The 27,894-nt window shown below is 54.1% G+C and overlaps 4 protein-coding genes across 11 annotated transcripts; 2 read left to right on the top strand and 2 right to left on the bottom strand.

Annotated features, from left to right (window-relative positions):
• The first annotated feature begins 1,696 nt into the window (after window positions 1-1,696).
• On the top strand, window positions 1,697-8,763 carry Ache (acetylcholinesterase (Cartwright blood group)). 4 transcript variants are annotated; one of them, XM_057763734.1, is made up of 5 exons: window positions 1,697-2,460; window positions 4,341-5,430; window positions 5,781-6,265; window positions 7,274-7,443; window positions 8,229-8,763. In XM_057763734.1, exons 2-5 carry the CDS (start codon window positions 4,354-4,356, stop codon window positions 8,348-8,350), a joined length of 1,854 nt encoding a protein of 617 aa, XP_057619717.1. In that variant the 5' UTR covers window positions 1,697-2,460; window positions 4,341-4,353; the 3' UTR covers window positions 8,351-8,763. The 4 variants fall into 4 exon arrangements, with proteins under 4 accessions (XP_057619717.1, XP_057619715.1, XP_057619716.1 ...); XM_057763732.1 differs by lacking the exon at window positions 1,697-2,460 and adding an exon at window positions 2,646-2,748; XM_057763733.1 differs by lacking the exon at window positions 1,697-2,460 and adding an exon at window positions 2,651-2,748 and having other exon boundaries at window positions 4,338-5,430.
• Ufsp1 (UFM1 specific peptidase 1 (inactive)) lies at window positions 8,651-9,750 on the top strand. The gene is made up of 2 exons (XM_057764730.1): window positions 8,651-8,683; window positions 8,752-9,750. The coding sequence occupies exons 1-2, from the start codon at window positions 8,651-8,653 to the stop codon at window positions 9,538-9,540; spliced, it is 822 nt and encodes a 273-aa protein (XP_057620713.1). The 3' UTR covers window positions 9,541-9,750.
• Window positions 9,751-9,793: 43 nt separating this feature from the next.
• Srrt (serrate, RNA effector molecule) lies at window positions 9,794-21,060 on the bottom strand. 5 transcript variants are annotated; one of them, XM_057763726.1, is made up of 20 exons: window positions 20,803-21,060; window positions 20,423-20,562; window positions 16,455-16,583; window positions 16,069-16,215; window positions 15,656-15,844; window positions 13,786-13,955; window positions 13,518-13,702; window positions 13,309-13,407; window positions 13,113-13,227; window positions 12,758-12,915; window positions 12,500-12,561; window positions 12,333-12,411; window positions 11,904-12,092; window positions 11,390-11,563; window positions 11,156-11,309; window positions 10,854-11,047; window positions 10,545-10,701; window positions 10,301-10,402; window positions 10,066-10,192; window positions 9,794-9,982 (listed from the first exon to the last, which is right to left on the bottom strand). In XM_057763726.1, exons 2-20 carry the CDS (start codon window positions 20,542-20,544, stop codon window positions 9,907-9,909), a joined length of 2,628 nt encoding a protein of 875 aa, XP_057619709.1. In that variant the 5' UTR covers window positions 20,545-20,562; window positions 20,803-21,060; the 3' UTR covers window positions 9,794-9,906. The 5 variants fall into 5 exon arrangements, with proteins under 5 accessions (XP_057619709.1, XP_057619713.1, XP_057619712.1 ...); XM_057763730.1 differs by having other exon boundaries at window positions 10,066-10,171; XM_057763729.1 differs by having other exon boundaries at window positions 10,301-10,390.
• Window positions 21,061-23,492: 2,432 nt separating this feature from the next.
• Window positions 23,493-27,875, bottom strand: Trip6 (thyroid hormone receptor interactor 6). The gene is made up of 9 exons (XM_057764897.1): window positions 27,475-27,875; window positions 27,098-27,225; window positions 26,859-26,984; window positions 26,201-26,584; window positions 25,621-25,714; window positions 25,368-25,537; window positions 24,191-24,369; window positions 23,871-23,991; window positions 23,493-23,754 (listed from the first exon to the last, which is right to left on the bottom strand). Exons 1-9 carry the CDS (start codon window positions 27,581-27,583, stop codon window positions 23,623-23,625), a joined length of 1,443 nt encoding a protein of 480 aa, XP_057620880.1. The 5' UTR covers window positions 27,584-27,875; the 3' UTR covers window positions 23,493-23,622.
• Window positions 27,876-27,894: the final 19 nt, after the last annotated feature.

The following is a 27,894-nucleotide window of genomic DNA, read 5'->3' as shown; positions in this document are numbered from 1 at the left end:
AGCCTTGTAATAAATAAAACGTGATTTAAATGTGTCAAACACTGTCCAATTTTAGATCAGTCTAAACAAAGTCAACATATTTCATAGCAATTATGATCTTAGAATTACACTTTGACCTGTAGTATGGAAACTTAAGTATTTTGGCCAGTGGTGTGGAAAGGCAAGGACTGCATGTCAATTTCCAGAAAATGACATTAAAAGGAGCAGGAATGGGCTGGAGAGATGGCTCAGAGGGTAAGAGCACTGGCTGCTCTTTCAGAGGTCCCGAGTTCAATCCCCAGCAACCACAGGGTGGCTCACAACCATCTGTAATGAGACCTGGTGCCTTCTTTGCCAGTAGTACATTGTATGCTTAATAAATAAATAAATCTTTTTTTTAAAAAAAAAGGAGCAGGAATGCTGTTCAATGTTCCTTCGATCCCATTTTGGGGGATGCAGATGTCGTGGCTGATGTAACAGTTACCTCATCACACCACGTGGTGGGAGTCCCTTGCTGAAGATAGTAAAGCAAGACACAGCGAAAGGGACAGCAAGGTTCCCTGTGGTAAAAGCAACTGGTCCCTGACATCAAGCGCAGTGTGCCAGCCTTACATGGCTGTCTCCAAAGCTTCTTTCTCATCTTCTCCTCCTCCTCCTCCTCTTTCTCCTTCATCCTTATTTATGGGGGGTAGGGTACATGCCACGGTGCCCACGTGGAGGTCAAAGGACACCTTTCAGGGAGTTGCTTCTCTCTTTCCACTTTGTGTGCCCCAGGAGTGGAACTTAGGTTACAATGTTGATGGCAAGCGCCCTGACTGCCTGGTCACCACCCGCCTTTTCCCCTGCTCTTTCACTTACTTAGTCATCTAAGCTATTATGGGTTTGGCAACAGCCCTGAGGTGCACAGATAGCTTATTCCTGTCCCAGATCTTTCCTTCTGTGAAACAAACTCGTAATTACAAAGATCAGATAATAAACTGCCCAACATCTCTTGCTCTCGAACAAATTGGACAAGGAACAAGATACCATCACTAACAGGGCCCACTTTATGGGCTAAAAGTCCCTGAGTGTCAAGACTGGACAAAACTGGGCTCATTCGTTCCCACCGTTTCCCCCCATGGTTTTAATGATTTAGCATTATCACGCTCAGAAGCCGCTTCAGACTCTTTCTCTCCCACAGCGACAGTAACACACCCTCGCCCCTCTTTCCAGAAAGACCTGGAAACAGATAATGAAGGGCTGATCCCACCCGTCTTCCAGGCCAGAGTGGCAGCCTCTGGCGCCACCTGGCGATAGTGTCATCGAGTCAAGCACCGACTCGTCGCGGGTGAGCTGGCCTGCAGATGCCTTTCCCGGCATGCAGTGGCCAGGTTCTCCAGAGACAGGAGGATTGGGCGGTGGGGGGGGGGGGGATGTCGTAGTTTGGAGAGATGGAAAGCGCACTTCTGGGCGGGGTTCGACTCAGCGCTGGTGTCCCCTGGGCCAACCTTCTTCAAGGCAGTGCGCCCTAGCTCCCAGGACCTAGGAGGTGACCGATGAGTGTCTGGGGCGCGAGGGACAGCGCGTGGCGGTCACAGCGAGCATGCGTGCGCGTGTCCTCCCTCCACATCGCTCCACGCAGCGCCCCGCACCGCGCGCGCGCACGCATGTCCCCACGCTCGCGCGTGCAGGCCAGTCTCCAAAGCAGCAGCGGCCGGCAGGCTCCAGAGACAGATGCCCCCACCCACCACGCGAACCACTTGTCCCTCCTGCGTAGTGATCTCGTGTGGGCACAAAGCTGCACAATTTCCACCGTCACTCGGGTGCTGATAGGGAGACTCCCTAGAAGGCAGGGCGTGTGGTCTGTAGGACTCGTGAGCAGGCTGGGGGCTCCAAGGCCTGGCCGCTCCCACCTGCTAACCACAGCGACCAATGAAAGCTTGGCCTGGTGATGTCATGGCCCGGCCGACCCTTGTGATGACAGCCGGAGGTCATCGGTCAGGGGAATCAGCTCAAGCCCACCCTTGGGGGTTCCGGAAGTTTCCACTGCTGCAGCCGCGTGCAAGTCTCGCCCTGCAGCCTTCTGCAGGCCACTATGTGGTCTGCCTTCTCAACTGTCCCCGCGTCACCTCTCCTTGCCCTCGGGGGTCTCCTCGTATGAGGAAGAGCCTGCGTTTCTGTGTCTGTTCCCACAGGTGTCCCTTCATCTCCAGAGATGCTCCACGTCATTTTTTTCTACCAGTGCCAGCTGAGGGGGTCCTCGGCAAGGATTTCACGTGTCGCTTCTCCTAAGCCACCCCCATGCTATGTCGTGGTTACAGATGCTCAAGTAATAGGCCTCTGATCTTTCTGGATTAGGGCTGTCATTATGTCCTTCCGTCCATGAAAGTCGGTCTGTCTGTGACTTGTCACCGCAGGAGACTGTCGCCTGCGTGAGCGGTGTCTGGTGTCTCCGCAGGCTGCGGTCCGTCTGTCACGTGGGTGTCTGACCCGTCGCTGCAGGTCTGCGGGTCTGTCGGTCTGTCTGAGTCTAACACTGGAGTGTGTCTGGGCCCCCGCTCCCCGGGGTCCCGGGGCTTGAAGGGAGGGAGAAGGAGGGGAGGTGGCAGCCCGGGGGAGCGGGGAGGGGCGGGGGCGGAGACAGTGGGCGGGCGGGGGCGCCGTGCGGCCCGGAGGGGTGTGTGCGGGGGGCCGGAGGCGGCTGTCACTGTCGGCTCAGCCTGCGCCGGGGAACATTGGCCGCCTCCAGCTCCCGGCGCGGCCCGACCCGGCCCGGCTTAGCCGCCTCAGGTGAGTCTCCCAACCCACCCGGGACCCTCCACCGCCTGGGGACCAATCCGCATCCCAGGGGAACCGGGCGGTCCTGGAATGATCGGAGCCCCCCAAACAGATTCCACTGCACCTTCTGCCTCCCGGGGCCTGCCCAGAGGGCCCCCCCACTACCTCGCACTCCTCTGAAACTCCCGCTAGCTGCTGCATACTTATGGTGATGCTTGCCTGGCCGGTGGCTGCTTCTGCGCTCTCTTCCTGCAGGGACCCCCTGAAGGCCCATTCCCCCACTCTCCTCCAAGTCTGGGGACATTGGAAGACGCCCCCTGTTTGGGGCGGAGCCCAAACTGCGCAGGTTACTGACATCCCGACTGCATCACCCCCCCCCCTCCCGAAGGCCGCGACCCCAACGTCCCTACCCAGAGCCCCTTGCCAGCTCCAGGACCCCCTCCTGCGGAGATTCCGTCTCTATTTTTCTTTCTTTCTTTTTTTTTTCTTTTTTCTTTTTCTAAAGGGAGGCTCAGCGGAAGCCCCGAGTTATAATTAGCCCCACTCGGGTTTCCTGATTAATCTCCAGCAACGCCACTATCCCCAGATCCAGACGAACAGGGCTGGCTGGGTGATGGGTGAACGCCCGGAGGGGGTAGTTCCGACCCGGGGAATTTTGATCTCTTGGCTGGAGATGCCGGAACTACAACAGCTGTTGCCCCCAAAATAGCACCCCTGCCTTTGCAGCGGGGATCTCCGGAGCTCCGGAACACAGGCGTCCTGACTCGCCCTTCATTCCCTCTGCGATACTCACGATCCTTCAGATCCCCCCCACATCAAGGTTCGGGCGGGGAGCGCTGGCCTCCTCTTGGTCTCTGCTGCTCCCGGTTGGCAGCGGCAGGCACTGCAATATAGGGATGCATAGGGGCTTGAGTCCTGGGGAGCCCCTCAAGGGGCTGGTGAGCCAATTGGCTGGAGTCAGGAGAGAGGGGTGCGGCTGATGAGAAGCAAACGGGTACCAACCGGCTGTACCAGGAAGAAGATGAGGCAGAGCAGGGTGGGGCAAGGTGTGGACTGGACAGGATTTGGGATGCCTTCAGGACCTGGGACTCCCAATACCTTGAATGCCCAACCCAGTCCCTGAAGGCTTTGGCCAACCCAGGAGAGACTTGGGATGTGCTTTCTTACCAAAACTTGCAAGCTCCTGAAGGGCCACACCCGTCTTCGAGGGCCCCGCCCCTGTCCTGAGGCCTGTACAAGAACTGAGGCCTTTCCAACCCTGCTCTGTAAGCAAGGGGGTCTTAGCCAAGCCACAGAGGCAGGGGAAGGAGGTATGGGGAGGCCATGGAACTTGCTGGGTCGGGGAGAATATGTATTAGTGGGTCTTATCTCAGTGGGCTGCACTTGTTGTGGTATGGGTGTGTGTGTGTGTCTGTTTGATCTTGTGTTCCCTCCGGTTTGTCTGCCTGCATCTTGTCTCCAGGTTTGATTCCATTCCTCCCCTCCCCTTGCCAATCTGCCCCACCTCCTCTGCAACTCCTTGATAACCCTTGGGCAAAACTGTTACTTAATCTCCTTCCGAGCTGACTCCTGTCTTCACCCTTTACCTTTCTTTCTCCCAGCAGACATCCGCCTGTCATGGCAGTCATGAGGCCTTCCTGGTATCCCCTGCACACACCCTCCCTGACATCTCCCCTCCTCTTCCTCCTCCTCTCCCTCCTGGGAGGAGGAGCAGGGGCTGAGGGCCGGGAAGACCTACAGCTGCTGGTGAGGGTTCGAGGGGGCCAGCTGAGGGGCATTCGCCTGAAGGCCCCTGGGGGCCCAGTCGCAGCTTTTCTGGGCATCCCCTTTGCAGAGCCACCTGTGGGCTCACGTAGGTTTATGCCACCAGAGCCCAAGCGGCCCTGGTCAGGAGTGTTGGATGCTACCACCTTTCAAAATGTCTGCTACCAATACGTGGACACCCTGTACCCTGGGTTTGAGGGTACTGAGATGTGGAACCCCAACCGAGAGCTGAGTGAAGACTGCCTGTATCTTAATATATGGACACCATACCCCAGGCCTACTTCTCCCGCACCTGTCCTCATCTGGATCTATGGGGGTGGCTTCTACAGTGGAGCATCCTCCTTGGACGTGTATGATGGCCGTTTCCTGGCCCAGGTTGAGGGGACCGTATTGGTATCTATGAACTACCGAGTAGGAACCTTTGGCTTCTTGGCCCTGCCGGGCAGCAGAGAAGCCCCTGGCAACGTAGGCCTGCTGGATCAACGGCTTGCCTTGCAATGGGTACAAGAAAATATTGCAGCCTTTGGGGGAAACCCGATGTCAGTGACTCTGTTTGGGGAGAGTGCAGGTGCAGCCTCGGTGGGCATGCACATTCTGTCCCCGCCCAGCCGCAGCCTCTTCCACAGGGCTGTCCTACAGAGTGGTACGCCCAACGGGCCCTGGGCCACCGTGAGTGCAGGAGAGGCCAGGCGCAGGGCCACACTGCTGGCCCGCCTAGTGGGCTGTCCCCCAGGTGGCGCTGGTGGCAATGACACAGAGCTGATAGCCTGCCTGCGGACACGGCCAGCTCAGGACCTGGTGGACCACGAATGGCATGTGCTGCCTCAAGAGAGTATCTTCCGATTTTCCTTCGTGCCTGTGGTGGACGGGGACTTCCTCAGTGACACGCCAGACGCCCTCATCAATGCTGGAGATTTTCAAGACCTGCAGGTGACTAATGGTTGCCCGGAGTATTCTGGGTTTCATCCATTCCTCCCCTTCCTTCCCCAGAGCCCCAAGCATGAGGGCTTACTGCAGACCCACTGTTAGAGGTCCGAGCTTGTGGGTCCCAAGGTCATTCCCTCCCTGAGGAGGGTTCAGATCCCATAGTGGTTGCTGGGCAAAAAAGAAACGATGGGTATATTTTTTTCTTTCTCTCCATGCCTTGTCCCTTACCTGCTCTCTGCTCTACGCAATTCTGACTGTGATGGTTCGTCCCTCTGGCTATTTGTTTGTTCATCTGTTTCTGTCTGCCTGTCTATCATCTCTCCATCCTTCTCCCCATCTCCAACAATCCTCAGGTGCTGGTGGGTGTGGTGAAGGACGAGGGCTCCTACTTTCTGGTTTACGGGGTCCCAGGCTTCAGCAAAGACAATGAATCTCTCATCAGCCGGGCCCAGTTCCTGGCTGGGGTGCGGATCGGTGTACCCCAAGCAAGTGACCTGGCGGCCGAGGCTGTGGTCCTACATTATACAGACTGGCTGCACCCTGAGGACCCTGCCCACCTGAGGGATGCCATGAGTGCAGTGGTAGGCGACCACAACGTTGTGTGCCCCGTGGCCCAGCTGGCTGGGCGACTGGCTGCCCAAGGGGCCCGGGTCTATGCCTACGTCTTTGAACACCGTGCCTCCACATTGACTTGGCCCCTCTGGATGGGGGTGCCCCATGGCTATGAAATCGAGTTCATCTTTGGGCTCCCCCTGGACCCCTCGCTGAACTACACCATGGAGGAGAGAATCTTTGCTCAGCGACTTATGAAATACTGGACCAATTTTGCCCGCACAGGGTCAGTGGTATTGGAGTGGAGATGGCCTCTGGGGGTCCAGGGGAGATGGGTGCTTATGGCTGATAGTGGAAGAAGAGAAATACCCACAAAGGAAAGGGGATGCGAGAACAAGGCAGGCGGAAGGGGGAGTCCTTAAGAGACAGGGCCGGATACCTTTTATCCCAGCACTCAGGAGATAGAGCCCAGTCCACTCTATATACCCAGGCTACATAGAACTACATAGGAAGCCTTGGTGGGGGAGGGGTTGGGGCGAGTGCTGGAAGTACGGCTCGCCCATAGAAGGCTAAGAACACAAATGTATATGAGGCCATCCCCAGCACTGCAAGAGATAGCGAGGTGACTGGCAAGATGGCTCAAAACAGGTAAAAGGGATCGCTGTGCAGGCCTGAGTACCTGAGCTGGATCCCTGGAGCTCACATAAGCGTGGAAGGAGAAAACTCCACACATTTATCTCTGACTTCCACCTCTCTCTCTCTCTCTCTCTCTCTCTCTCTCTCTCTCTCTCTCTCTCTCTCTCACACACACACACACACACACACATTCATCATCATAATTTAAAAAAATATTAAAGACAGAGAAAGACAATAGAGGGCTGGGGTGCACCTCAGTTTAAAGACAGAGAAAGGCAATAGAGGGTTGGGGCACCTCAGTTGGTAAAGTACTTACTTGCCTAGCAGGCACAAACCCTTGAGGGTACCAGATATTCTGTCACCCATGTTTTAGAGACAAGACTGCACCTACCTACGCCCAACTAGGATTTTTTTTTTTTTAATAGAAGGGGGAAAATAAGCGCTCAGGGAAACTGAGGCAGAAGCATTGCCAAATTGAGTTACACAGTGACACGCGCGCGACGAACACACACAGATGAGATAGACAGATGGCTGGAGGAGTAGGGAGGAGAGGATGGGTGTCTCCCTGGAGTTGAAGAGGGTTCAGAGTCAGGAAGAGGACCAACGACATCATTCCTTATCCCTCTGGGCAGGCTGAGATTTCCCCTTCCTTCCGCAGGGACCCCAATGACCCTCGAGACTCCAAGACCCCACAGTGGCCACCGTACACCACTGGAGCGCAGCAATACGTGAGCCTGAACCTGAGGCCCTTGGAGGTGCGGCGGGGGCTGCGCGCCCAGACCTGCGCCTTCTGGAATCGTTTTCTCCCCAAATTGCTCAGCGCCACTGGTAGGCGCGGGGTGGGGGTGAAGGGCAGGGAACTAATGAGGCGGCAAGGGTTGGAAGGAGGGGAGAGCAAAGGGATGCAAAGACAGGGTGTAATCCCCTCTCTTCTCCACCTCCCCCAGCCACGGAGGCTCCCTGCACCTGCCCAAGCCCCGCCCATGGGGAGGCTGCCCCGAGGCCCAGGCCCGACTTATTCCTGCCCTTTCTCCTTCTCTTCCTTTTCCTCCTCCACTCCCGGCTTCCGTGGCTGTGACTACAGCCTCTTCTCTCCTCTGGCCTCAGAGGACACTTACTCTAGTATGTGGCTGGAAGGAAAGGAGGGGCCCCTTCTAGGGATACAGCACCCACTCCCTTCTCAAGCCGAGACAAACTGGACAAAGTCAGTTTAAGCGAAAAATCCAAAAACCAGTTTTCTTTTTTAATTTAAAATTATCACCTGGAAATTGAGCCTGATGTTGAGGGAAGGACCCGGGGATAGACAGCGTCAGTCAATGGGGCTTATAACCGCCAACCATTTCTGTGTCTTCTCTCTTTTCCCCAACCCATGGACCCTCCTCCCATTCTGGTCCTGTCCCTCCCCTCCATCTTCCGACCATTTCTCTCCATTCGCGTTCCTGCCACCCTTCTCCACCTCTACTCTCGTCCTCCGTATCATCCATCCACTGTTCTCTTCCCACCACTCCCTTCGGCCTCCTACGTGGCGTGCACGGCGACGCACTCACGCCCCCTCTCGCTGCCCGACCCGCTCCGTTTCCTTCTCCTACTCTTGCGGGGCGCCCCGGCCGCAGACACGCTGGACGAGGCAGAGCGCCAGTGGAAGGCCGAGTTCCACCGCTGGAGCTCCTACATGGTACACTGGAAGAACCAGTTCGACCACTACAGCAAGCAGGAGCGCTGCTCAGACCTGTGACCCTGGGGGGACCCTCAGGTCTCGTCGCCTTGCCCGAGCCCCTAGCTGTATATATACTATTTATTTAAGGGCTGGGATATAATACAACCAAGACCCAGACCCTGTCCACCCCATCCCGACTCCCCCCCACCAGGGGCTCCCCTTCTGCATGTCTGGGACCGAGCTCCCATCCCCGCGGTGCCTTCGCCCCTCCGGGCCGCCAATAAACTGTTACAGCCACTAGTCTGTGCGACTGGCGGGAAGTTGGGGCGGGGACCGAGACAGTGCTGGAAACAGAAGCCTCAGGATTGGCGAACATCGATGCACCTTGCCTGCAGGATCCGGCGGAAGCAAGTTCTGGACCCACCCCTTGGGGCGGAGCTTGCGACTGCGCAGCAAGGCTGCTCGTCCACGCCTTTTAGAAGGTTCCGAAATCGGTGTCTATTTGCGGCATTTCTCCTTCGTGCTTCGGTTTGGTGAGGGTTCCCCGGTTCCGCGCGCCCACCCTGCCTGCAGCTAGCTCCAGAAAAGACCGGGAACACGTAATTCGCCCCGCCTCGGCTGACACCTGCCTGAGCACCCTGGAGCTGCTGAAGGACGTGCACCTGGGCCTGGCTCTACCCTGCCACGGTCCCGCCCGACTGGCCCTCCTCTCGGGCCACTACCTTTACTATCACTACGGCTGCGATGGACTGGATGACCGCGGCTGGGGATGTGGCTACCGCACGCTGCAGACACTGTGCTCTTGGCCAGAGGGCCAGTCTTTCAGCGTGCCTGGTCTGGCAGCCATACAGGCTGCCCTGGAGGACATGGGCGATAAGCCCCCCGGGTTCCGGGACTCTCGGGACTGGATTGGCTGTGTAGAGGCCAGTCTCTGCCTGGAACACTTTGGAGGACTTCAGGGGCGCCTATGCCACGTGCCCCGTGGAGCCGGACTTCTGAGAGAACTGGAGCGGCTTTATTCCCACTTCATGGAGGGCGGCGGCCCAGTAATGGTGGGAGGGGATGCAGATGCTCAGTCTAAAGCCTTGCTGGGAATCTGTGAGGGGCCAGGTCCGGAAACCTATATACTGATACTGGACCCACACTACTGGGGCACTCCGAAGAACAGTAGCGAACTGCAAGCTGCTGGGTGGGTGGGCTGGCAAAAGGTAAGCAGTGTCTTTGATTCCAATTCCTTTTACAACCTGTGCTTGACCAGACGTACCTGAATCGATCCACCCTGCCTGCCTGGGACAGGCTCCAGAACTGAGACTGCTCACTGGTCTCTTCCACCACCAAAACTCTGGGACAGGGGGCAATGGCACAGGCACGTGGATCTGCGTTCAAAGCCAGCCTGGTCTACCCAGCAAGTTCTAGCTAGCCAGGGTTAGAGGGACACTTCTCAAAAACAGTAATAAACTGGCACAATTCAGCTGACTCTGGTCCTGCCTGTGTTTGGGAAAAGGTGTACAGCACATAAGAGACACTACCAAAGTGCTTTTTACTAGCAGGAAAAACAACGTACAAAAAAATTCTCAGCTGATGGGATGAAGTGGTCATGGGTAGTAGATGGTCGTCGATGTAGAGTGAGGGGCTCAAAAGAAATCAACGTCATCTGGGGCATCCAGGTCCCTATACTCCACTATGGCCCTCGGGTCTCCTCGAACCATCCTGTGAAATACAAGAGTGTGGGGTGAACAGAAGCCCCTGGTCAGAGGAGGGGAAGGAGCGTGGGCCTGTCCATTCCTGCTCACCTGTTCCGAGGTTTCCCAGGGTATCCTCCTTGGCCTCGAAAAGCATCATAGTTCCCGCGACCGGCACCATACGGAGCATGGGGGTATGGAGGCCCTCCTGTTGGGACTGCAGGGCGGACAGCACCAGCTATGACAAAGACCCAGGTTGAACTAAAAACTGACCTCAACCTCAGCCTAGCTAAGCTCTGGAGCCCTCCTCAAACACCAAGCCCCTGCATTGCCCTTCCAGACTCACCTCCATAGCCCAAGATGGGAGGCCGGGGCTGACCATATGGCATCAAGCCCTGTGGCGTCTGGTGCGGATAGGGGAGTCCTGGAGTCAGGCCTGGGGGGAGTACAACATGGACAGGAACATGAATTACTGCGGAGGAGGAAAGGAAATGACATGGATTCTAGGAATATGGCTGGGAGGTTAGTGGGGTACACTTCTCAATGAGTAAGGAATCAGGTGTGGCAGCCCCCCATGGATCGTATCTTACTCTGGGCAGGGCCAGGTGGCTGAGCGGGCTTGATCTCGGGCAAAGCTGGGCGCTTAGCATCTGTGAGAAAGTTGTTAAAGAATGCCACCTCCTTCTTCACCTCCTCAATCTTCTCTGCGTGCTTATTGAAGATGTGTTTGCGCACAAACTCAGGGCCCTGGGTGGGAAGGACCAGAAGAGGGCAGCACATGCTGCAGTCCTGTCCTCCAGACCCCGTGGGCGGTCACAGCCTCCTCCCGTCCTCTAAGGGGTCTTGCTACCCCAAGGCCACCTCCCAATCCTCCCACCAATTCTTTTCACATCCCAGACCTTGAATTTCTTGCCACTGAGAGGACATAGCCACTTATCCTTGCCCAGTTCCTGCGTGTTGGAGGTGACAAACTTCTCCACTTCCTGTTCGGGGTCCTTACGCCCCATCTTCTGGGCCTCTTCTTCAGAAAGCGATTCCCGCACACTCAGCAGCGGAGTCAGTTTCTCCTCAAACGTCTTCTGCCACTCCAGCACTGTGGATCGGACGACAGAGCAGGCTGAGAGCGAGCTGGAGGCAGGGGTAAGGAGGGACAGGAGAAGACGGGGGACACAAGACAAGATTCAGGGGACCTGCAGCGTACCTTCTCCGTGACTGATCCGGTTGGGAGGCATGGGCCCCCGAACGTGGATTATGCCGCAGCGGTTGGGCATCTCGTCTTCGTTGGGGTACTCACAAGTGTTGTAATAATCCAGAGAGTGCACAATCCGCAAATAGAGCAGGAGCTTATCTAAGACCTGAGGGAATGAGACATACCAGGTCACTACGCAGCCTGCACCCCCAGGGCCACACCATCCCAGATGGGTGCAGCTGGCACCTTGATCAGCTTTTCATCCCTCTCCACATTGATCTCTGCTGGGTTGCCTTCCTTGGGAGGCTCCTCGGGAGGGGGCCCTCCACTGTTCCCCAGAAGCTCCTCCTCTTCCGCACTCACTTCCTCAATCAGGTAGTCAGTGATGTTCTTTAGGATGGGGTTTTGCGAGGGCAGGCTCTAACAAGAATGACATGGACAGTGAGGCAGAGACGATGGGAAGAGGGAAGGGCTTCCTACTGCTCGCCACTATCTAGGCCCTTCCTGCCCAGCCCAGAAATGACTTAAAACGGGGAGATAGCACCCAAAGGGGCAAATAAGGGAAGTTCTGGGTAGGATCTAGAGGTCATGAAAATAAGAAAATGAGGTCAGAGGGCAGGTCAGAGGGATAGTGAGTTCTCCCAATTGATTGTTCAGTTACACATTTAACTCCTGTTCTACACTTTACCCCCTTCTGACTTCTCAACATACTCTAAGGAGCTGTTGGGTGCACTGGAAACAATCCCTGGGAGTCACCTACTGTGGGAACAGGTGGTGTCCCAGGCTCAGAGGCCCAGAGCTGGGTCCTGTCATCCAGTGTGTGGATCAGCTTGGCTGCCAGCTTGATGTCATTGCGCACTATCTGCTTGTGCTGTGTGATACCATTAATGTTGCGGACACGACGGGTCAGGTCTCTGTTCACACCAGGACTCAACTCACACTCACGGAGCTGTAGGGACACAACAAGCTGGCCAATGACTGCCCCAGAAGCTACATCCTCAAGACTGGGCCCTATTGAGAACTGGTAGTTAAATCCAAACTCCCCAAGGGTCAGGGACCAGAGGGATTGAAAATGGTCCCAGGCCCACAGCTTCTCAAACAGAAGGGAAACAAGTAGGTAAACACTCGTAGCTGCGAGTGGACAGGCAGAGCCTGCGCTGCTTCCTGCAGCCCCGTGCCCAGCACTTACGCGGATGTTCTGCAGGTTCCAACAGATCTCCTTAATGTTAACGCTGCGGTCAAAAGTCACCCAGCCACGGCGGAAAAACCTACATGAGAAAGCTTGTTAGCAGAGCCTGTTAGCACCGTCCTGGGATGGAGCCAGTGGGACTGACTGCTCATCACTGTCCAGCTCACCTCCTCTCGGGCTGGGGCTCTGACAGCGCCACTCGCATAAAGCCTGGGTACCGCTTACAGAGCTGCAGGAGTCAAGGACAGAGAGAAGAGTTCACACCTTTCATCTCCGCACTTTCAGAACCCTAAAGTACCCATTATCCCCAACACCCAAAACCACAAGGCAGATCAAACCAGGTGTCCCTAAGCCAAAGGCAGCCTGTCACCTGAAGGATCTGAACCTCAACCAACCCTGTCCCCAAGACCAATGTCCCCACTCACAGAAATGATCTCTGCCCTTGAAATGTTGGGGGCAATGTTGCGCATGAAGAGAGAGCAAGTCTTGTGCAGGGGCCGGGGCTTACACTCCAGCCCTGCAGCATCCTTGGGCTTTTCCCTCTCTTCTTCCTTGGGCTTCTCCTTTTCTTTAAGTGCTTCTTCTAAGTAGGAAGAAGTAGGAGTTAATACAACTTTATTCACTTGGGTGGAGCAGCAGTTACTACCAGACATCACCTCACGGGACACCTTCCCACCAGTCAGACTATCTGTTTCTGGAGCATGTTCTTGCTCTCTGTGTCTCTCTCCACCAGCCCATGCAGTAAAACAAAGGAGCAGAAACAAGAGCAGTGAAGCGTACCGGTCTCCTCTTTCTCCTCCTCAGCTGGACCACTCTCAGACTCGGACTCAGATTCGGACACACTGCCCTCATCAAAGCTGTCATCACCACTCTGCTTCCTGTTCCGCTTCTTGCTCTGGGGAACAACAGGAGCAAGCCAATCAAGACCACCCAAGATCCGGTCTGACACCTTGGTCTCATGCAAGACACACCTTACCTTCTTGGGTTCCTTCTCAGCCTCTTCTTTCTTCTCCTCCTTGTCCCCATCACCCTCAGATTTCTTAGTTTTGTCATCATTAGGACTGTCATTTTCCGGCTACAGGAAGAGAGTTTCTGAGAATGTCAATCTTTCCCTCTGGCTGCATCAGAGCCACCCCTACCATCCCGCAGTGGGGGTTACAGCTCCCTCAGCCTCCGCCTCTTGACCTGTTTTCCATCTTCTTTCTTCTCATCCTTATCGTTGACCTTGCGCTCTCCATCCCCCGGAACTGGTCCAGCACGGCCTTCCTCTTTCTTGTTGGCCTCCCCAACCTTGCCTGCCTGTTCTTCCTCTTCCTCCTGCTCCAGGATTCGGAGGTCATTCTCCGTGCCACCTTCCATCTTAATGACAGCTACCAACGATAACAGCAGAGGTCGTAACCAGAACTCCGGCTTCTATTCCCAGCCAAGACCTCCCCAGCCTCTAAGCCCACACCTGCATCTAACATCTTCACAATGGCATCAGCTTTGTCTATGTCCAAGAGAAGGTTGTCAAACCAGCCACTCTCCATGAGGGACAGGAACACCTTTAATCGGTTCTGCAGGGCCCCCCGGGCCTCCTGCCGACGCTTTCCCACCTCATCGGGGTGATACTTAGATCGGAACCTGGGGGAAGAAGCAAGCAGGGTAGGAGAAACAAAACAGTTACTAAAGGTCCAGGCAAGGCTGTGTGGAGGGGCCCAAGAAAGGTGGGGCATAGCCTCTTACACCCACAGAAGGTAATAAAATCAAGAAAGGGGTGCACTAAAACCACCCAACACCCCAAAAGGAGCCAGAGGTCATGCTCTGGGAAGATGTGGGGAGAAGCAAGAACTGAGAGCTCTGTTAGGACCGTGCTCGGTCACGGGTCACGAGGCAGCTCTGCTGCGGTGGGGAGAAGCACTAGTGCCAACATTTCCATTCCCAATGCTTCACAGAAAGCTAGGGAGCAGGAGCCCCCAGAGAACCTCCCTCTCCTGGCCAAGCCCAGACGAGGTTCCCGCCAACTCCCTCCACCCAGGTGGAGCCAGAAGGAAACCTGAAGTGTACCAGATAGAAAAGGCCAAAAGGCAGGACACCTTTCTTCCCTAGCGGGATGATAAGGCAGTGAAGGGACAGGAAAGAGCAAAGGGTGAGGCCAGGGCCGTACAGCTCAGACAGGCCCATGGGAGAGAAAAGAGGGCTGGAGGGTTAGAATTTGGGGAGAGTGTGAAAAGGAAGCATTTTAATAGGCCTCTGAGGGTAGGGAAGGAAAAGCCGAAACAGAACAAACTAGGGTAGGAAATAAAGAGGAAAGGAGGTGTGGGAAATGTAAGGAGGGCCCAGAAATCTGAAACAAAGACAGACAAGCTGAGAAAACAAAAGTGCTCAGCAGAGAGCAGACATGGACAAAGAAAGAATGAAAGGTTCATGAGCGATGCAAAGACACACAGGGCATCAGAAGGGGCACACAAGGACAGGACAGGACAGGCTGAGCAGAGAGGAAAGCCGCAGGCGTCACCTCCAGGATCTTTACCTTGGCTGCTTGGTCAAACAGAGCTCAAGATTTAACTAGTGGCGCCCAGGGCCCATGCTGGCTGGCGGGCTGCCCGCTGGCTCCTGGCTGGGGTGACCGGCCTAGATGCCCCGCCCCCGCGGGCCTCCGCGGTGGGGGCCCTAACTGACTAGCTGCCTAAGCAATACATTCAGCTAGACCACTGCATTGTGCACAGCGGTGCCCTGCCTGTCTGCCTGGCCGGGCCCCGCCGCTCTGCCCAGGGGCTCATGTATGGGCTGGGTATGGTGGGGGTGGAGGTGGGTTTGCTCCGAGCTCCGTCGATGAGCGGGTGTAGTTCCCAGTTCTGGCTCTTTTCAAGGAGGAGGAGCAGAAAGAGGATGAGGAGGAGGAGCAGGAGAGGGGAAAAGATGGTTGATTAAAATTAAAACATCCACATAAGGAAAAAAAATTCAAATTCTTTTTTCTGTCAAACGACCCTGAGATCTTGGCTGTTCTTGTCTGGCTTCACTCGTTGCCTTTGGGAGACCACTGCCACACGGGGTCCTGGTGACTGGGGATGATAATGACCCACACCAACAAGAGGGTCACAGTCTTGTGCTGCCCCAAGAGGCTGAGTAGCTCTGGTCAGCTGCCTGGAGGTGTCCCAGTGAGGACAGCGGAGAAGGGAGACGGGTGGGGAGTCCCACCAGCCAACACTGTTTCCCTCCCCTTTCCCACTCCCAGGAAGCGCCATGTTGGGGAGAACTGGAGAAGGACAAGGCTGCAGCTCCTCCAGCCAGACCAGAGAAATGGGCCAGGGCAAAAGGGGCAGGCAAATAGGGGCACTCACCACTCCTCATCTTTATGAGCCAGGAAAAAGTCCTGCATCTGCTGCCTTCGGAAGTCGAGCTTGTAGTCATTGTAGCGCTTAACTGCCTCGGTCTCATCCACGGAGTCATCCAGGGACAGGAGGAATTCTTTGAAGGACTTCATTACGGGTGGTGGCACACCCAGGTCAATCTCTGCAATGCTGCCTAGCCTGAGGGTTCAATCAGGAAGGCTTGATTGTGAAGGAGAGGTAGGGCCTAGGCAGTCAGACACCCACCCCTTCCTTTGCCCACATGCCCACCACGCAAGCAGTAAGTGCTAACTTCACAGGCACCCAGAACCTAGCCCTCTCCCAGGTTCCAGCCATGGTCTCTAGCAGCCCCAGACAGTCCCAAAACCTGGAAAATCCCTTCTCCCCACAACCCCAGGCTTTACCTGGCCTGGATAGGCAGGACATGGTGCTGCATGATGTGGACGTCTGGGTGGCCCCAGGGCTGAGGGGGGCCGTAAGTTGGTCCCCCACCCCCCCCAGCATAGGGCATGTCATAGCCACTGTGGTATGGGTCAGAGCTGTGCTCATCCCTGAGGGTAGGGGACACAAAAGTCAGACACAGAAAGAACCAGAGCCACCTCTCCAGGACATGGACAGGGCAGGAGGAGGGGCACACATAGAATATAGTCTCTCATCCAAGGGGTAAAGGGACAAAGGAAGGCTGTATGTGGGGGATGACCGAGACATGGAAGCAACCAGCTTTCAGCAGGAGAGGAGGGCTGAGGCCCGAGGGAGCTGAGGGTTAGAAAAGAAAGCAATGCCACCTCACCAGTCTCTCCGCATGCGCTTTTGTGGAGGGCTAAGTTCATGGCGAGGGGGTGAGAAGCGCTCTCTTCGATTCCGGTCATAATCTCGATATTCACCCCGACTGCGGCGCTCACGGCCACGGTCCCACTCTCTGAAAGTAAGAACAAGTCACAATAGGAAAGACGACAGCTAAGATGGAGATGCGGATGCATCGGTGGAATGCTTGCCTGGAAAACACAGGCCTAGCTGGGGTGCAGTGGCGCACGCTTTTAATCCCAGCACTTGGGAAACAGAGGCAGGCGGATCTCAGTGAGTTTAAGGCCAGTCCGGTCTATGAAGCAAGTCTATTACACAGAAAAACTGTCTCAAAAAAAGAAAAGAGGAGGAAGAGGTGGAGAAAACACAGGCCTTGGGTTCATTCTCTAGCACTGCACACACGCACACAAAGCACAGTAGCTTGACAGCTGTGGTGTTTCACACACAGGTTGGCCTTGAACTCCCTATGTGACTACAGCTTATCACTTTGAACCTATCTGCTACTTTCACATCCCAAGTGCACACATCACTACACTTACATTAAAGCAAAGCTTTAGCATCTGTGAACCTTAAAACTACACACTAATATAGATTACTGTGGAGGTACAGAAACTCAATCTCGTGCTTCCTGAATTTGTTCCACCTTTGAGCTGTGCTGTGCCCGTCAGGCTGCCCTGAACTCACTCTGCATACTAGGCAGTACCTAAACTTGAGATCCTCCTGCCTCAGTTTCAAGAGGAGAAAAGATTATAAGCTTAGATCACAAAGTTATTCTGAGGTCTGGTTCAGAAGAGCGCCCACAGTGGTAAAATGGAAAGACAGACAAACGCGGCCCACATGCATTATCATAAAAAAAAAACACTTAAGTGGCCCTTTCAGACAATTTTGGCTGCACTGCTACACCTTCTGACTCCTGCTATGCTGGCAGAGTTCTCAAACTTTTTTTTTTTTTTTTTGAGACAGGTTTTCCCTGTGTAGCCCTGGCTGTCGTGAACTCACTCTGTAGACCAGGCTGGCCGCAAACTCACAGAGAAATGCCTACATCTGCTTCCCAAGTGCTGGGATTAAAGGTGTGGACCACCAAGCCCAGCCACTCTCAATCCTCCTGCCTCAGCCTCTCAAGCAGCTGGGCTAGGTAGTTTTTGGGTTTTGTGGGGTTTATTTTGGGGGGGGGGGTATTTATTTATCTTTTAGACAGGGTCTTTCTATGTAGTCCTAGCTGTCCAGGAACTGTGTAGATCAGGCTGATCCCTGACTCCCACGACTAATAGAAGGTGTGAGTCCCTCGCTAGGTCCCCCTTTTAGTTTTTGAGACAGGTTCTTCTCATTTGTAATCATGGCTGGTCTGGAACTCCCTACTTAAACCAAGATTGTCTCCAACTTGCACAAATCCTTCTGCATTTGCCTCAGGAGTGCTGGTTACAGAGGTGGGCTCTGCTCCTGGAAAGAGACAGTTTAAAGCTGAGGCAGGTAACTAGCGCTTGGAAAAGGGAGGCAGCTACAGTGCGTATGAGACCGAACGAGGCATATAGTAAGTTAGCTGGGCTGTTTCACCAAAACCACACCAGCAGGCTACGGCTGTAGCTTGCCTAGAATGTTCAATGCCCTCTACTCACTGTGCTACCAGCTCTTTGAGCAGCTCCTGACATTTCTCACTATACAAGATATATTCCATTGGGCAAGTCATTAATCCCAGCACTCAGGAGGCAGAGGCAGGTGGATCTCTAAGTTCCAAGGCCAGCTGGGTCTACAAAATGAGTTTTAGGACAGCCAGAACTACACAGAGAAACCCTGTGTTTAAAAACAAACAACCCCCCACGCACAACCAAAAAACAAAAAAGATCTATTTCATAAAAGGCCGCTCATCTCAGAAAAGTCTGAACACTAGGACATTTTCAAGCTCATACCAGTAGATACAAGTTTTCCAAAATTTGTTTCTACCATCAAGTTCCATTAGCAACAAATACAGACAGCTTTCTTCTAAGCAACAGTTTCTCTTAGCTTACTCTTCTGCACAAGTATGCTAACATTAGGGTGAAGTCCCAGCGTAGACACTGCTCAAATAAAAAACAGCACCTGTAAGAAAACGCTTCAGGCCCCAGCCCATCGCACAGCTGCTTTTGCTAATGACGACGGCTACCCTACAGGCAGCACCACGCTCTAGGATGAACACTTCCCATCCGTCACTCATCCTGAACACCAAACCAGAAACACTGATGTTCTCCTAGCTGGCATCCTTTCTATGACCTCCGTGCTAAGCATCTGCTCCCCAGAAATTAAGTTTCCTTGCAATGATCTCTCACTCATGTCTATTTGTGGCATGTACCCAAAGCCACTTTGACCTCACTGTTGAACTCCGAAGGACTTCATCTAGTTTCAGACTCAGAAAAGCAACTCTGTGTCTTCTTCCTTAAAGAAACACCAAGGAAAGTTGGGTATGGTGACTCACTTCTAACTCAAGCACTGAAGGGGCTGAGGCAGGAGGATCATGTTCCAGGCCAGTCTATACCACATAATGAGACCCTGCCTGAAAAACCAAAGTGCAAGGGGTGTAGAGATGGCTCCCAGCAGTTCAGAGGACTGAGGCTCTGTTCTAAAAATCATATGGCAGCTCACAACCACCTGTCAACTTTCCAGTTCTAGGAATACAACACGGTTCTGCCTTATTCTCTCACTTTTTTGTTGTTGTTTTTGTCTTTGTTTTTCGAGACAGGGTTTCTCTGTAGCTTTGGAACCTGTCCTGGAACTAGCTCTTGTAGACCAGGCTGCCTCGAACTCAAAGAGATCCGCCTGCCTCTGCCACCTGGAGGAGCCACCACCACTGCCCCACCTATCCTGGCTTCTTATAGGCACCAAGCACAACATAAATACATGTAGGCAAAACACTCCAACATATTTTTTTAAAAAAAATTTGCTGCTGGTGGTGATAAAGGCACACATTTAATCCTAGCACTGGTTTATTTATTTATTTATTTATTTTGGTTTTTCAAGACAAGGTTTTTTCTGTAACTTTGGTGCCTGTCCTGGAACTAGCTCTTGTAGACCAGGCTGGCCTCAAAACTCACAGAGATCCACCTGCCTCTGCTGGGATTAAAGGAGTGTCACCACCGCCCACAGGCCTTTCTTTACTTTTTGGGTTTTTTTGTTTTTGTTTTGTTTTTTGAATCCTAGCACTGGGAAAGCAGAGGCAGACTGGTCTCTGTGCTCAATGTCTGCCTGGTCTATGTAATGAATTTCAGGACCACCAGGACTACATAGAGACCCTGTATCACACACACACACACACACACACACACACCCAAAAAAACAAGAAACACAAAACTGACAAAACAAACAAAAATAAATAGATAAAAGATATAATGTACAAGTAACAAAATGCAGTGCTTCTCGGACAAGGGCCATAACTTCATTGAGCTCTTGCCCAGCAAGTACAAAGACCTCGGTCCCATCCCTAGTGCGGCTTACAGAAGGATGTGGTGGCACATGCCTGTAATCCCAGCATTGGGGAAAGTAGACAGAATCAGAAGTCTAATGCCATCCTTGGCTACCCAGCAAGTTCTAGGCCAAAGAGCCAAGAAACCTCCAGATGCCTCTATAAAGTCTGAGTTTCCCATTCAAACTCTCGGTTCTAACGCTTTGATCTGTCTTGGTTTGAGCTGGAGGTCTCCCTATGTGGCCTACACCTGAGCGGTAGATGCACGGGTCCAACTAGCTGCATAGGGCTCCTGTCCACCGCTACTACTGGCTGTCACTTTGATCTTAAACGCTTTTTAAAATTCAAGACAACGGTAAAAAGATGGAATTACAGAAAACGGTCCAATGGTGGACTACATCTTAACAAAATTTTGTAAGGGAAAAGGCGACGCAGGTAAGGTGGAACGGAATAAAACCGCAGAGTGGGAAGGCTGGGGGATGAGGAGGCGGGAACTACGTTAAAATTTAATATTGTCTCACCGGTCATTCCAATCGTCCCCTCGCCGTCTTTCATCTCTTTCCCGTGAACGGTCATAGTCGCTGCGCTCTCTTCGAAATTTGTCTCTCCGTCTCCGATCGTATTCGTCATCACTGTCACCCATCGTGCTGTCAGAGGAGGCCTGGGGCCCGGCGGCGGGCGGACACGGTGATGATGAACAAGGAGGACCAGAGGAGGGACAGTCCCCCGGGGGCAGCACGCCCGCCTCCCTCCCGCCGAGGCCGGCCTGCCATCCCGGGCAGGGCGATCGCTCCGACAGTTTCACTGTCCCCAGGGGTTCCCCCTTGTCCACCCCGAAGCCCCCGGGCACAGTCCTCTGCTTCCGATCCCGCCGCCCGGGCCTTTCCTTCCCCTCCCCCACCTGGCAGCGGTCGGGTCCGTTGGAAGCGCGCGCCGGCGGCGGGCTTGTTTTCCGGGCGGACCGGAACGCGCGGGGATGGCTCGCAAGGAGGGTTGGAAGGAGGACGGGGCGATGCTGGACCCGGAGGCCGAAAAGGAGGAGGGCGAGACGGCTGAGGGTGAGGCGGGGGTCGCGCGCGGGGTCGTAGCCGCCCCGAACTGGGCTTCAAACTACAAACAAGCCCCCCGGCCAAACTTAAACTAAGAGAGAGGACGAGGGGCTGATGGGAAAAGGGTGGAGCCGCGCAAATCTCGCGCGGTTTTACGACAAAAAAAAAAAAAAAAAAAAAAAAAACCTCAAGTGCTATGAGCTACGGAAGCTGAGCGCGGCCAAGCCAGGCCTCCCCTAAGTGCTCGTTCCTATTGCACACGAGGGGAATGGAGATGGAGAATTTCGCTCCCTCTAACGTCTTCTGGGTCGGAACAAGTTTGCATCCAAGAGTTGCAAGAACCCTGGGCTATTGCACCTCCTGACCTCTTCAAGGGTGGATTTGCCCTCTCCGCGTTATGGATGGGGTTGAGGGCAGTGGATGTCTAGGGAATAATGCATAGAAGCAACCATTTTAAAGGCATCTCCTCCCACCATTTTCTCCTTCCGCACAAATCCACGGTGTGTGCTACCTGCAAAACGCGCTCTTCTGCTTTTCTTGGACAGAGGCGCCTAATCTTCGTGCAAACCGTGCAAATCTCAGTTTTAGTGCCCGATACTTTAATGGAGAAGCTGTACATAGCAGTCAAAATAACCGCCAGGATCTAGTAGCTCCCAGTTTAAACGCACTAAGCCCGTCTCAGTAAATAGAATGCCAAGTTAAAACACGGGGGAGCCTTGCTCCCAGCAAGAAAACCTCAGCATGTAAAAAGATGTCTTTACAATAAGGGGCATTTTAAAATGTAGTACAGTCATGTTGGCACAGGCCTGTAATCCCAGCTACTCAAGAAGTTGAAGCAAGAGAATCACAAATTCAAAGACTGCAGAACGAGTTCAAAGTCAGCCTGAACAATTTAGTGAAACCCTGTCACAAAACAGTTTCCGCCGGGCGGTGGCGGCGCACGTCATTAATCCCTGCACTTGGGAGGCAGAGGCAGGTGGATCTCAGTGAGTTCAAAGTCAGCCTGGTGTACAAGAGCTAGTTCCAGGACAGGTTCCAAAACTACAGAGAAACCCTGCCTCAAAGAAAAAAAAGAAAAGAAAAAGAAATGAAAACATTTACAAAAGGGTCTGGAAAAGGGTTCAGTGATTCAGAAGAACTTCCTAATCTTGCAGAGAACCAGTTTCATTATGTCGGTGGCTCACGGGTTAACTCCTGTTCCTGGGGATCAGAGAGCTCTCCTGGACTACAAGGGCACTATGCTCAAATGCCCATATACCCACACATAGGTACACACACACAATTTTTTTTTTCCTTCTGTTTAGCCCTGGCTGTCCTGGAACTCACTCTGTAGACCAGGCTGGCTTAGAACACAGAGATCCGCCAGCCTCTGCCTCCCGAGTGCTGGGATTAAAGGTGTGCGCCACCATGCCCAGCTCATCCACACATAATTTAAGATAAGGGAAGCAGTGGCGATAGATGGCTCGAGTTAGAATGCTTGCCTACCATATGAAAGAACCTGGATTTAGGAAGTAAGAAACCAAACAAGGAGAGAGGGAGGCTGGGGGTACAGTTTAGTGGTAGGGCATTTACTCAGCATGTATGTCTCCCTGATCCATCCCCAACACCCTCCCCCAAAAAGTAGCCAGGCACAGTGGTATATTCCTATAATCTCAGCATTTGAGAAGTGAAGACAAAATGATCCAGAGTTCAAGAACAGCCTCGGCTATCTCAGCTGTGTATCAAATTCAAGGGTAGCCTGGGATACATCAGAACTGATCCTTAATAAAAAGCACTTCATGTGGCTCTAGCCTATGCATGACATCACAGTTAAATGCGCCGAGAAGGTCAGCGTCACTGGTAAACACCGGACCTGCTATACCGACTCCTTTGAAAAACAGCAAAGAAAACTGCAATCAGCTAGCATGTCAAGTGCGTCAGCTCCTTCCAGGGCAAGACCAAGATGAGGAAATAGGCCTATTTCTATATTAAAGGTGTGTGCCACCAAGCCTGGCGCTGTGGTTCCTGCATGAGAACTGTGGCTGGTGGGCCCTGACCTGCAACATGGCTTGCCAAGTCCGCTGTCGGAAGACTGAAGGAACTGAAGGAGCAGTAGCAATGGAACCATTTGAGGAATCCACAGCCTACAATAAGTGGGTTAATTAACAATGTAATGACAATGAAAGCATAGGATAGCAGGATAGCAACCAGGCGTGGTGGCACACATCTTTAATCCCAGCACTCAGGAAGCAGAGACAGTCAGAAAGATCTCCATGAATTCGAGGCCAGCATGGTCTAGAAAGAGAGTTCCAGGACAGCCAGGGCTGTTACACAGAGATACACTATCCCAAAAAATAAATAAATAAATAAATAAATAAATAAATAAATAAATAAAGTATAAGATATCATTTGTTTTAGGCATGATCTCACTACGGAGTCCTCACTGGCATGGAACTTACTATGTAGACCAGGCTGGCCCCGAACTCCCAAGTGCTGGAATCTGAGGCTTACACAGCCCTCCTCCTCTAAGATCCCAATGAAACAGCAGATTCACGAGTCCTTTTAAACGCTCCAGGGCTTATTATTTCACAAAGAGGGGAAGAGGCGATAGCATTTGGTAACAAACAATAAAGGTGGGTGTCAGGGGAGGTGACGGACGGGGCTGAGATCCCAGCAGGCACTTCCAGGAAGAGTCAACAGTCAGTGGTGACAGTGGCCGAGAGCTCTTGGATGCGCCAGGCACTGCAAGCCTTGCACAAGATGTGCCCGTCCAGCGGGTAGCAGCCTTGACACTCACCCTCAGAGGACAGCAGCAGCCCACACTCCTGTAGGGAGAAACAATACCTTCCTGTTAGCCCAAGAGCGCTGTGTCTCCCCTTAGTGCTCTCCCGCAGCATCCCAGGCTCTGCAAAGCCCTTGTTCTCATCCAGGGACCCCTCACCTCACACTTGTAACAGCCGATGTGGAAACTTCGGTCCAGAGCCACGATTCTCACCGTCTCCTCCTGACCTGGTTCTGGCATGATAGCCCCACCACACACCGAGCACCGTGGGGCAAATTTCCTGAGGTAGAAGGGAACCATAGGGCTTTCAGGTCCCTCCCTCCCCACAGGAGGCTCTCAATGGAGCCGAGCGAAAGTGGAAAGGGGAGGGAAATGAGAAGGGTTGGGAAAGAAAGGGATGTCAAAGAAAGAGAGGACCAGAAGTCACAAAGGAACATGAAGAGACAGGACAGGTCAAACATTCCGAGTCAAGGCAAGACCTGTGGAAATCCTCGATGCAGTGGATCTGGCTGGTGGCATCCACGGTGAAAGGGATGCCATCGAGACCACGGTGACACACCACACAGGTGAAGCAACCAGGGTGGTAAGCCTTCCCCATAGCCCTCAGGATTCGGTCCAGGATGGGTTCAGAGCACGTGGAACACTTCTCCAGGGTGGCCTAATAGGAAAGAGGAAGGAAGGTCAGACAGAAGCAGCGACAGCCAGGGAGGCTCGCTGGCCACCCACCCATCTGCTGTGCGCAGCTCCCACACAGGATTCAGTGGGAGGTGACCGTGCATCTTTCGGTTCTTATCCCAGCACTGTGGCTTCCAGACAAGGAATTAAGCCTCCACACACTTCCTTTTCCAGTAGGTTGAGTCACCAGTAATGGCTGCCTCTGAGGAACGCTGTCAGACTTTCACAAATGACCTCAACTCCAGCTGGGTATGGGGACTGGCGCACATCTGTTTTCCTAGATCTCGGGAGGCTGAGGCAGGAGGACCATGACTTCAGGGCCAGCCTGGGCTACACAGTGACAGGAAGGAAGGGAGGGAGGGAAGGGGGGGAGGAGGGAGGGAGGGAGGGAGGGAGGGAGGGAGGGAGGGAGGGAGGGAAGAAGGAAGGAAGGAAGGAAGGAAGGAAGGAAGGAAGGAAGGAAGGAAGGAAGGAAGGAAAGAAGGAACGAAGGAAGGAAGGAAGGAAGGAAGGAAGGAAGGAAGGAAGGAAGGAAGGAAGGAAGGCAGGCAGGCAGGCAGGCAGGCAGGCTGGCTTCCCAATTGAAACGAGCAGCTGCTCTCCCCACCCCCTTCAACTAGTATCCACATTTAACTCCTTCCTTGGTCTGGGGGCTGAAAGCTCAGTTGGTAAAGTGTTTGCTTAGCATGCCTGAAGCCCTGGATTCCATCTCCAGCACCCCCTAAAACACCTGGTGGCACATGTCTGGAATCCCCAAACCCCACAGATAGAGGCAAGAAATTCTTCCTTAGCTATATACGTAAGAGTTTCAGGCCAGCCAGGGATACACGACATATTATCCCAAAACAATAAACTATCAATCAAAGAAACAAAACCCAAAACGCTCTTTTGGTGGAAACGTGCCCCATCTCTCTTAGATGGGAGCCCGCCTGCCCATTGCAACATTTAGTTCAGCCCCCTGTCCCCAGCCCAACCACTCACCACGTAGCAGCTCTCACAGTAAGCCCTCCTCTCTACAGCGTAGAAATGCTGGCCCCGGAGCTGGGCCCGACAGGTAGAACACACAAAACAACCAATATGGAAGACACGGTCCAGGGCCACAACCCCAGCTCCATCGCCAACCACATCTTCACCACAGCCACCGCAGCGACCTGAGGATGGAGAGCCATGAGATCAGTCTGCACAGCTCCACCGTCCCCACCCTCTTCCCACCCTGCCCACCAGGCCAGCTCACCAAAGTACTCCCCACTGGGCGGGTGGCTCATGTCATGCACCAACTTCTTCGTCAGTCTCTCCAGCTCCTCTTCCGGAGGTTGGCTTAAGGGGACCTACAGTGAGAATCAGGGCTTTGCATTGCGGCCTACAGTCTCTGATATCATAACTTATCCGTAAGACCAGGAACCCTGAAATCTCATCTAAGAACATCTCTCAGAAGCTGCTGGGGGCAGTGGGGAGCCCTAGCCCCTTCCCTTTGGCCATCTTGACCCTTAACCTCTGAGTATTCTAAAACCAGGAATGATGTATTCATTTATTTATTTCTGCGCAGTGTCTCATACAGCCTAGGCTGGCCTGGAACTCGTTACGTAGCCAAAGATGACCTTAATGTACTGATCCTCCTGCCTCTACGTCTATCACGCCTGGTTTATGTGGTGCTGTGGATAGAACCTTGGGGGCTCCTGCATACTAAACAAGCACTCTACCAACTGAACCATATCCCCAGCCCTAAAACCAGCATCCTAAGCAACCCCCAGCCTCCAAGCCGCCCAATCAATGACCACAAACCACAATGTCCCCTGACCCCCATCCCGGCTTACCTGGGGCCCATGCCCGCCTCCTCTTCCTCCTCCTGCAGGGCCATGTATCCCAGCAGCTTCCTCCTTAACCCCTGGTCCTGGCTCACGGTGACCCCTATAGCCAGACCCCCAGACTTCACCACGGCCTGGCAAAGGAAAGTGGGGGCCTGGAAGAGGCCCAGAGGCCTGAGAGGCTCCCCGCCTAGGCAGTCCACAGCCTCTTACAGGTTGAGCCACCTTCACTTGCACGGGGAAAGCAGGGCCAGCCGGAGTGCTGGCGGTAGCATAGGAGGCTGGGGTAGGTCCACCATAAGGGGATGCTGGGAGCATAGGGTTTGGACCCGCACCTCCACTGGGCTTCAGGGAGCCTGCACGGTAAGCATGGGGTGGAGGGGCCTCAAAAGCCTGGGGAGACAAGCAATGCAGAAACAGTGAGTAAGGCCAGATCCACCATCCATGCAAGCCAGGTGGGAGCCCCGGGGAAGCAATGACTTTTGACAAGTTCCCAGGAACAAGGCCTGACAAGAAGGAAGCTCGGGCTTCCTGGGCTTTCTGGAGCCAGGCGTCCATTAGTTGCGAAGAGGGTAGGTGGGGAGTGGAAAGCGTGATTTGAGGAGAGAATCCACAAAAGGGAACTGGCTGGGGACGGGGAAGCAGAAAGAGGACACTGGACACAGACCTGTCGGTCCGGTCGCCGAGGAGGATGACTGCGACCTCCGTCCAGATCTGCCAACATGCTGGTGAGCGAATCGATCTCAGCATCCAGGCTTCCAGGGCGGATGACGCCCCTGTCTGGCGGGAGCCCCTGGAGACAGAGCCAAAGCAGGGAGAACAAATATAGACCACAACCCCTGGGCTTCTCTCACCTTCACCCCGAGAAAGAGACCCACACACCCTACCCTCACCTCCAAGTCTCACCTGCAGGCGCTGGGGTGCTCCGTGGGATCCCACCCAGGAAGGCCCCCGATCGTCCTGTATCCCCGGAGGCTGGTAACATTGTTCAGGTGGGAGGGGGCAAAAATTGACCCTGGGGTGGGGCTGGAGTGCTGTAAGAAAGAACAGACGTGGGAATGGAGAAGGGGTACCTCCTGAAGGCTGCCCTTTTCGGGGCGCCTCTCCTTCACGTACCTGGGGCGTCTGGGAATGGATAGGAGTCAGGGAAAGTTGCACAAGGGTAGGGGCCTCTGGCTTGGGGAAGAGACAGCAGGAAGCAGCCGGGCAGGGAAGAAAAGGCGAAGAGTGGCCGGCCAGTGGCTCTTCCGCCACTCCCGGGTGTGAAAGAGAGGAACACTTACTTGCTCCATGGGCCGGTGGCGGCCCCAGGGCGCCTCGGGGAAGCGCTCTTCCCTGAGGGACTCTGGAGGGCTCTGGCTGCTTCGGGGGAAGCCAGGTGGGTCCCGACATGGTCTGGAATGGTTACTCCACTCCAGACAGAGGTCAGGGCCCCCACAAGCCCGGAGCCCGGAGCCTTGAGCCCCTTCCCTCCCCTTCCGTCCCCCGCCCCGTTTGGGACTCTCGCAAAGAAACTTTTTCTGGCTTTTTTTTCCCCCTTCCTCCCCAATTTTGGGGACGACCACGCCCCCTGACGTCACCGCATTCCTGGGGGAGGGTCACGTGGTCCCCTTAAACCCTAATCTGCAATCCCTCCTCTCTCTGGCCCCCTCCTGTTAAGAAAGAACCGCCCTCCTCCGGAGCCAAGCCACAGGGTGGGCTGC

This window comes from Chionomys nivalis, chromosome 3 (assembly GCF_950005125.1).
Source record: "Chionomys nivalis chromosome 3, mChiNiv1.1, whole genome shotgun sequence".
Taxonomy (NCBI): Eukaryota; Metazoa; Chordata; class Mammalia; order Rodentia; family Cricetidae; genus Chionomys; species Chionomys nivalis.
The sequence above is the reverse complement of the archived record's forward strand: the minus strand, read 5'-3'. Positions and strand labels throughout refer to the sequence as shown.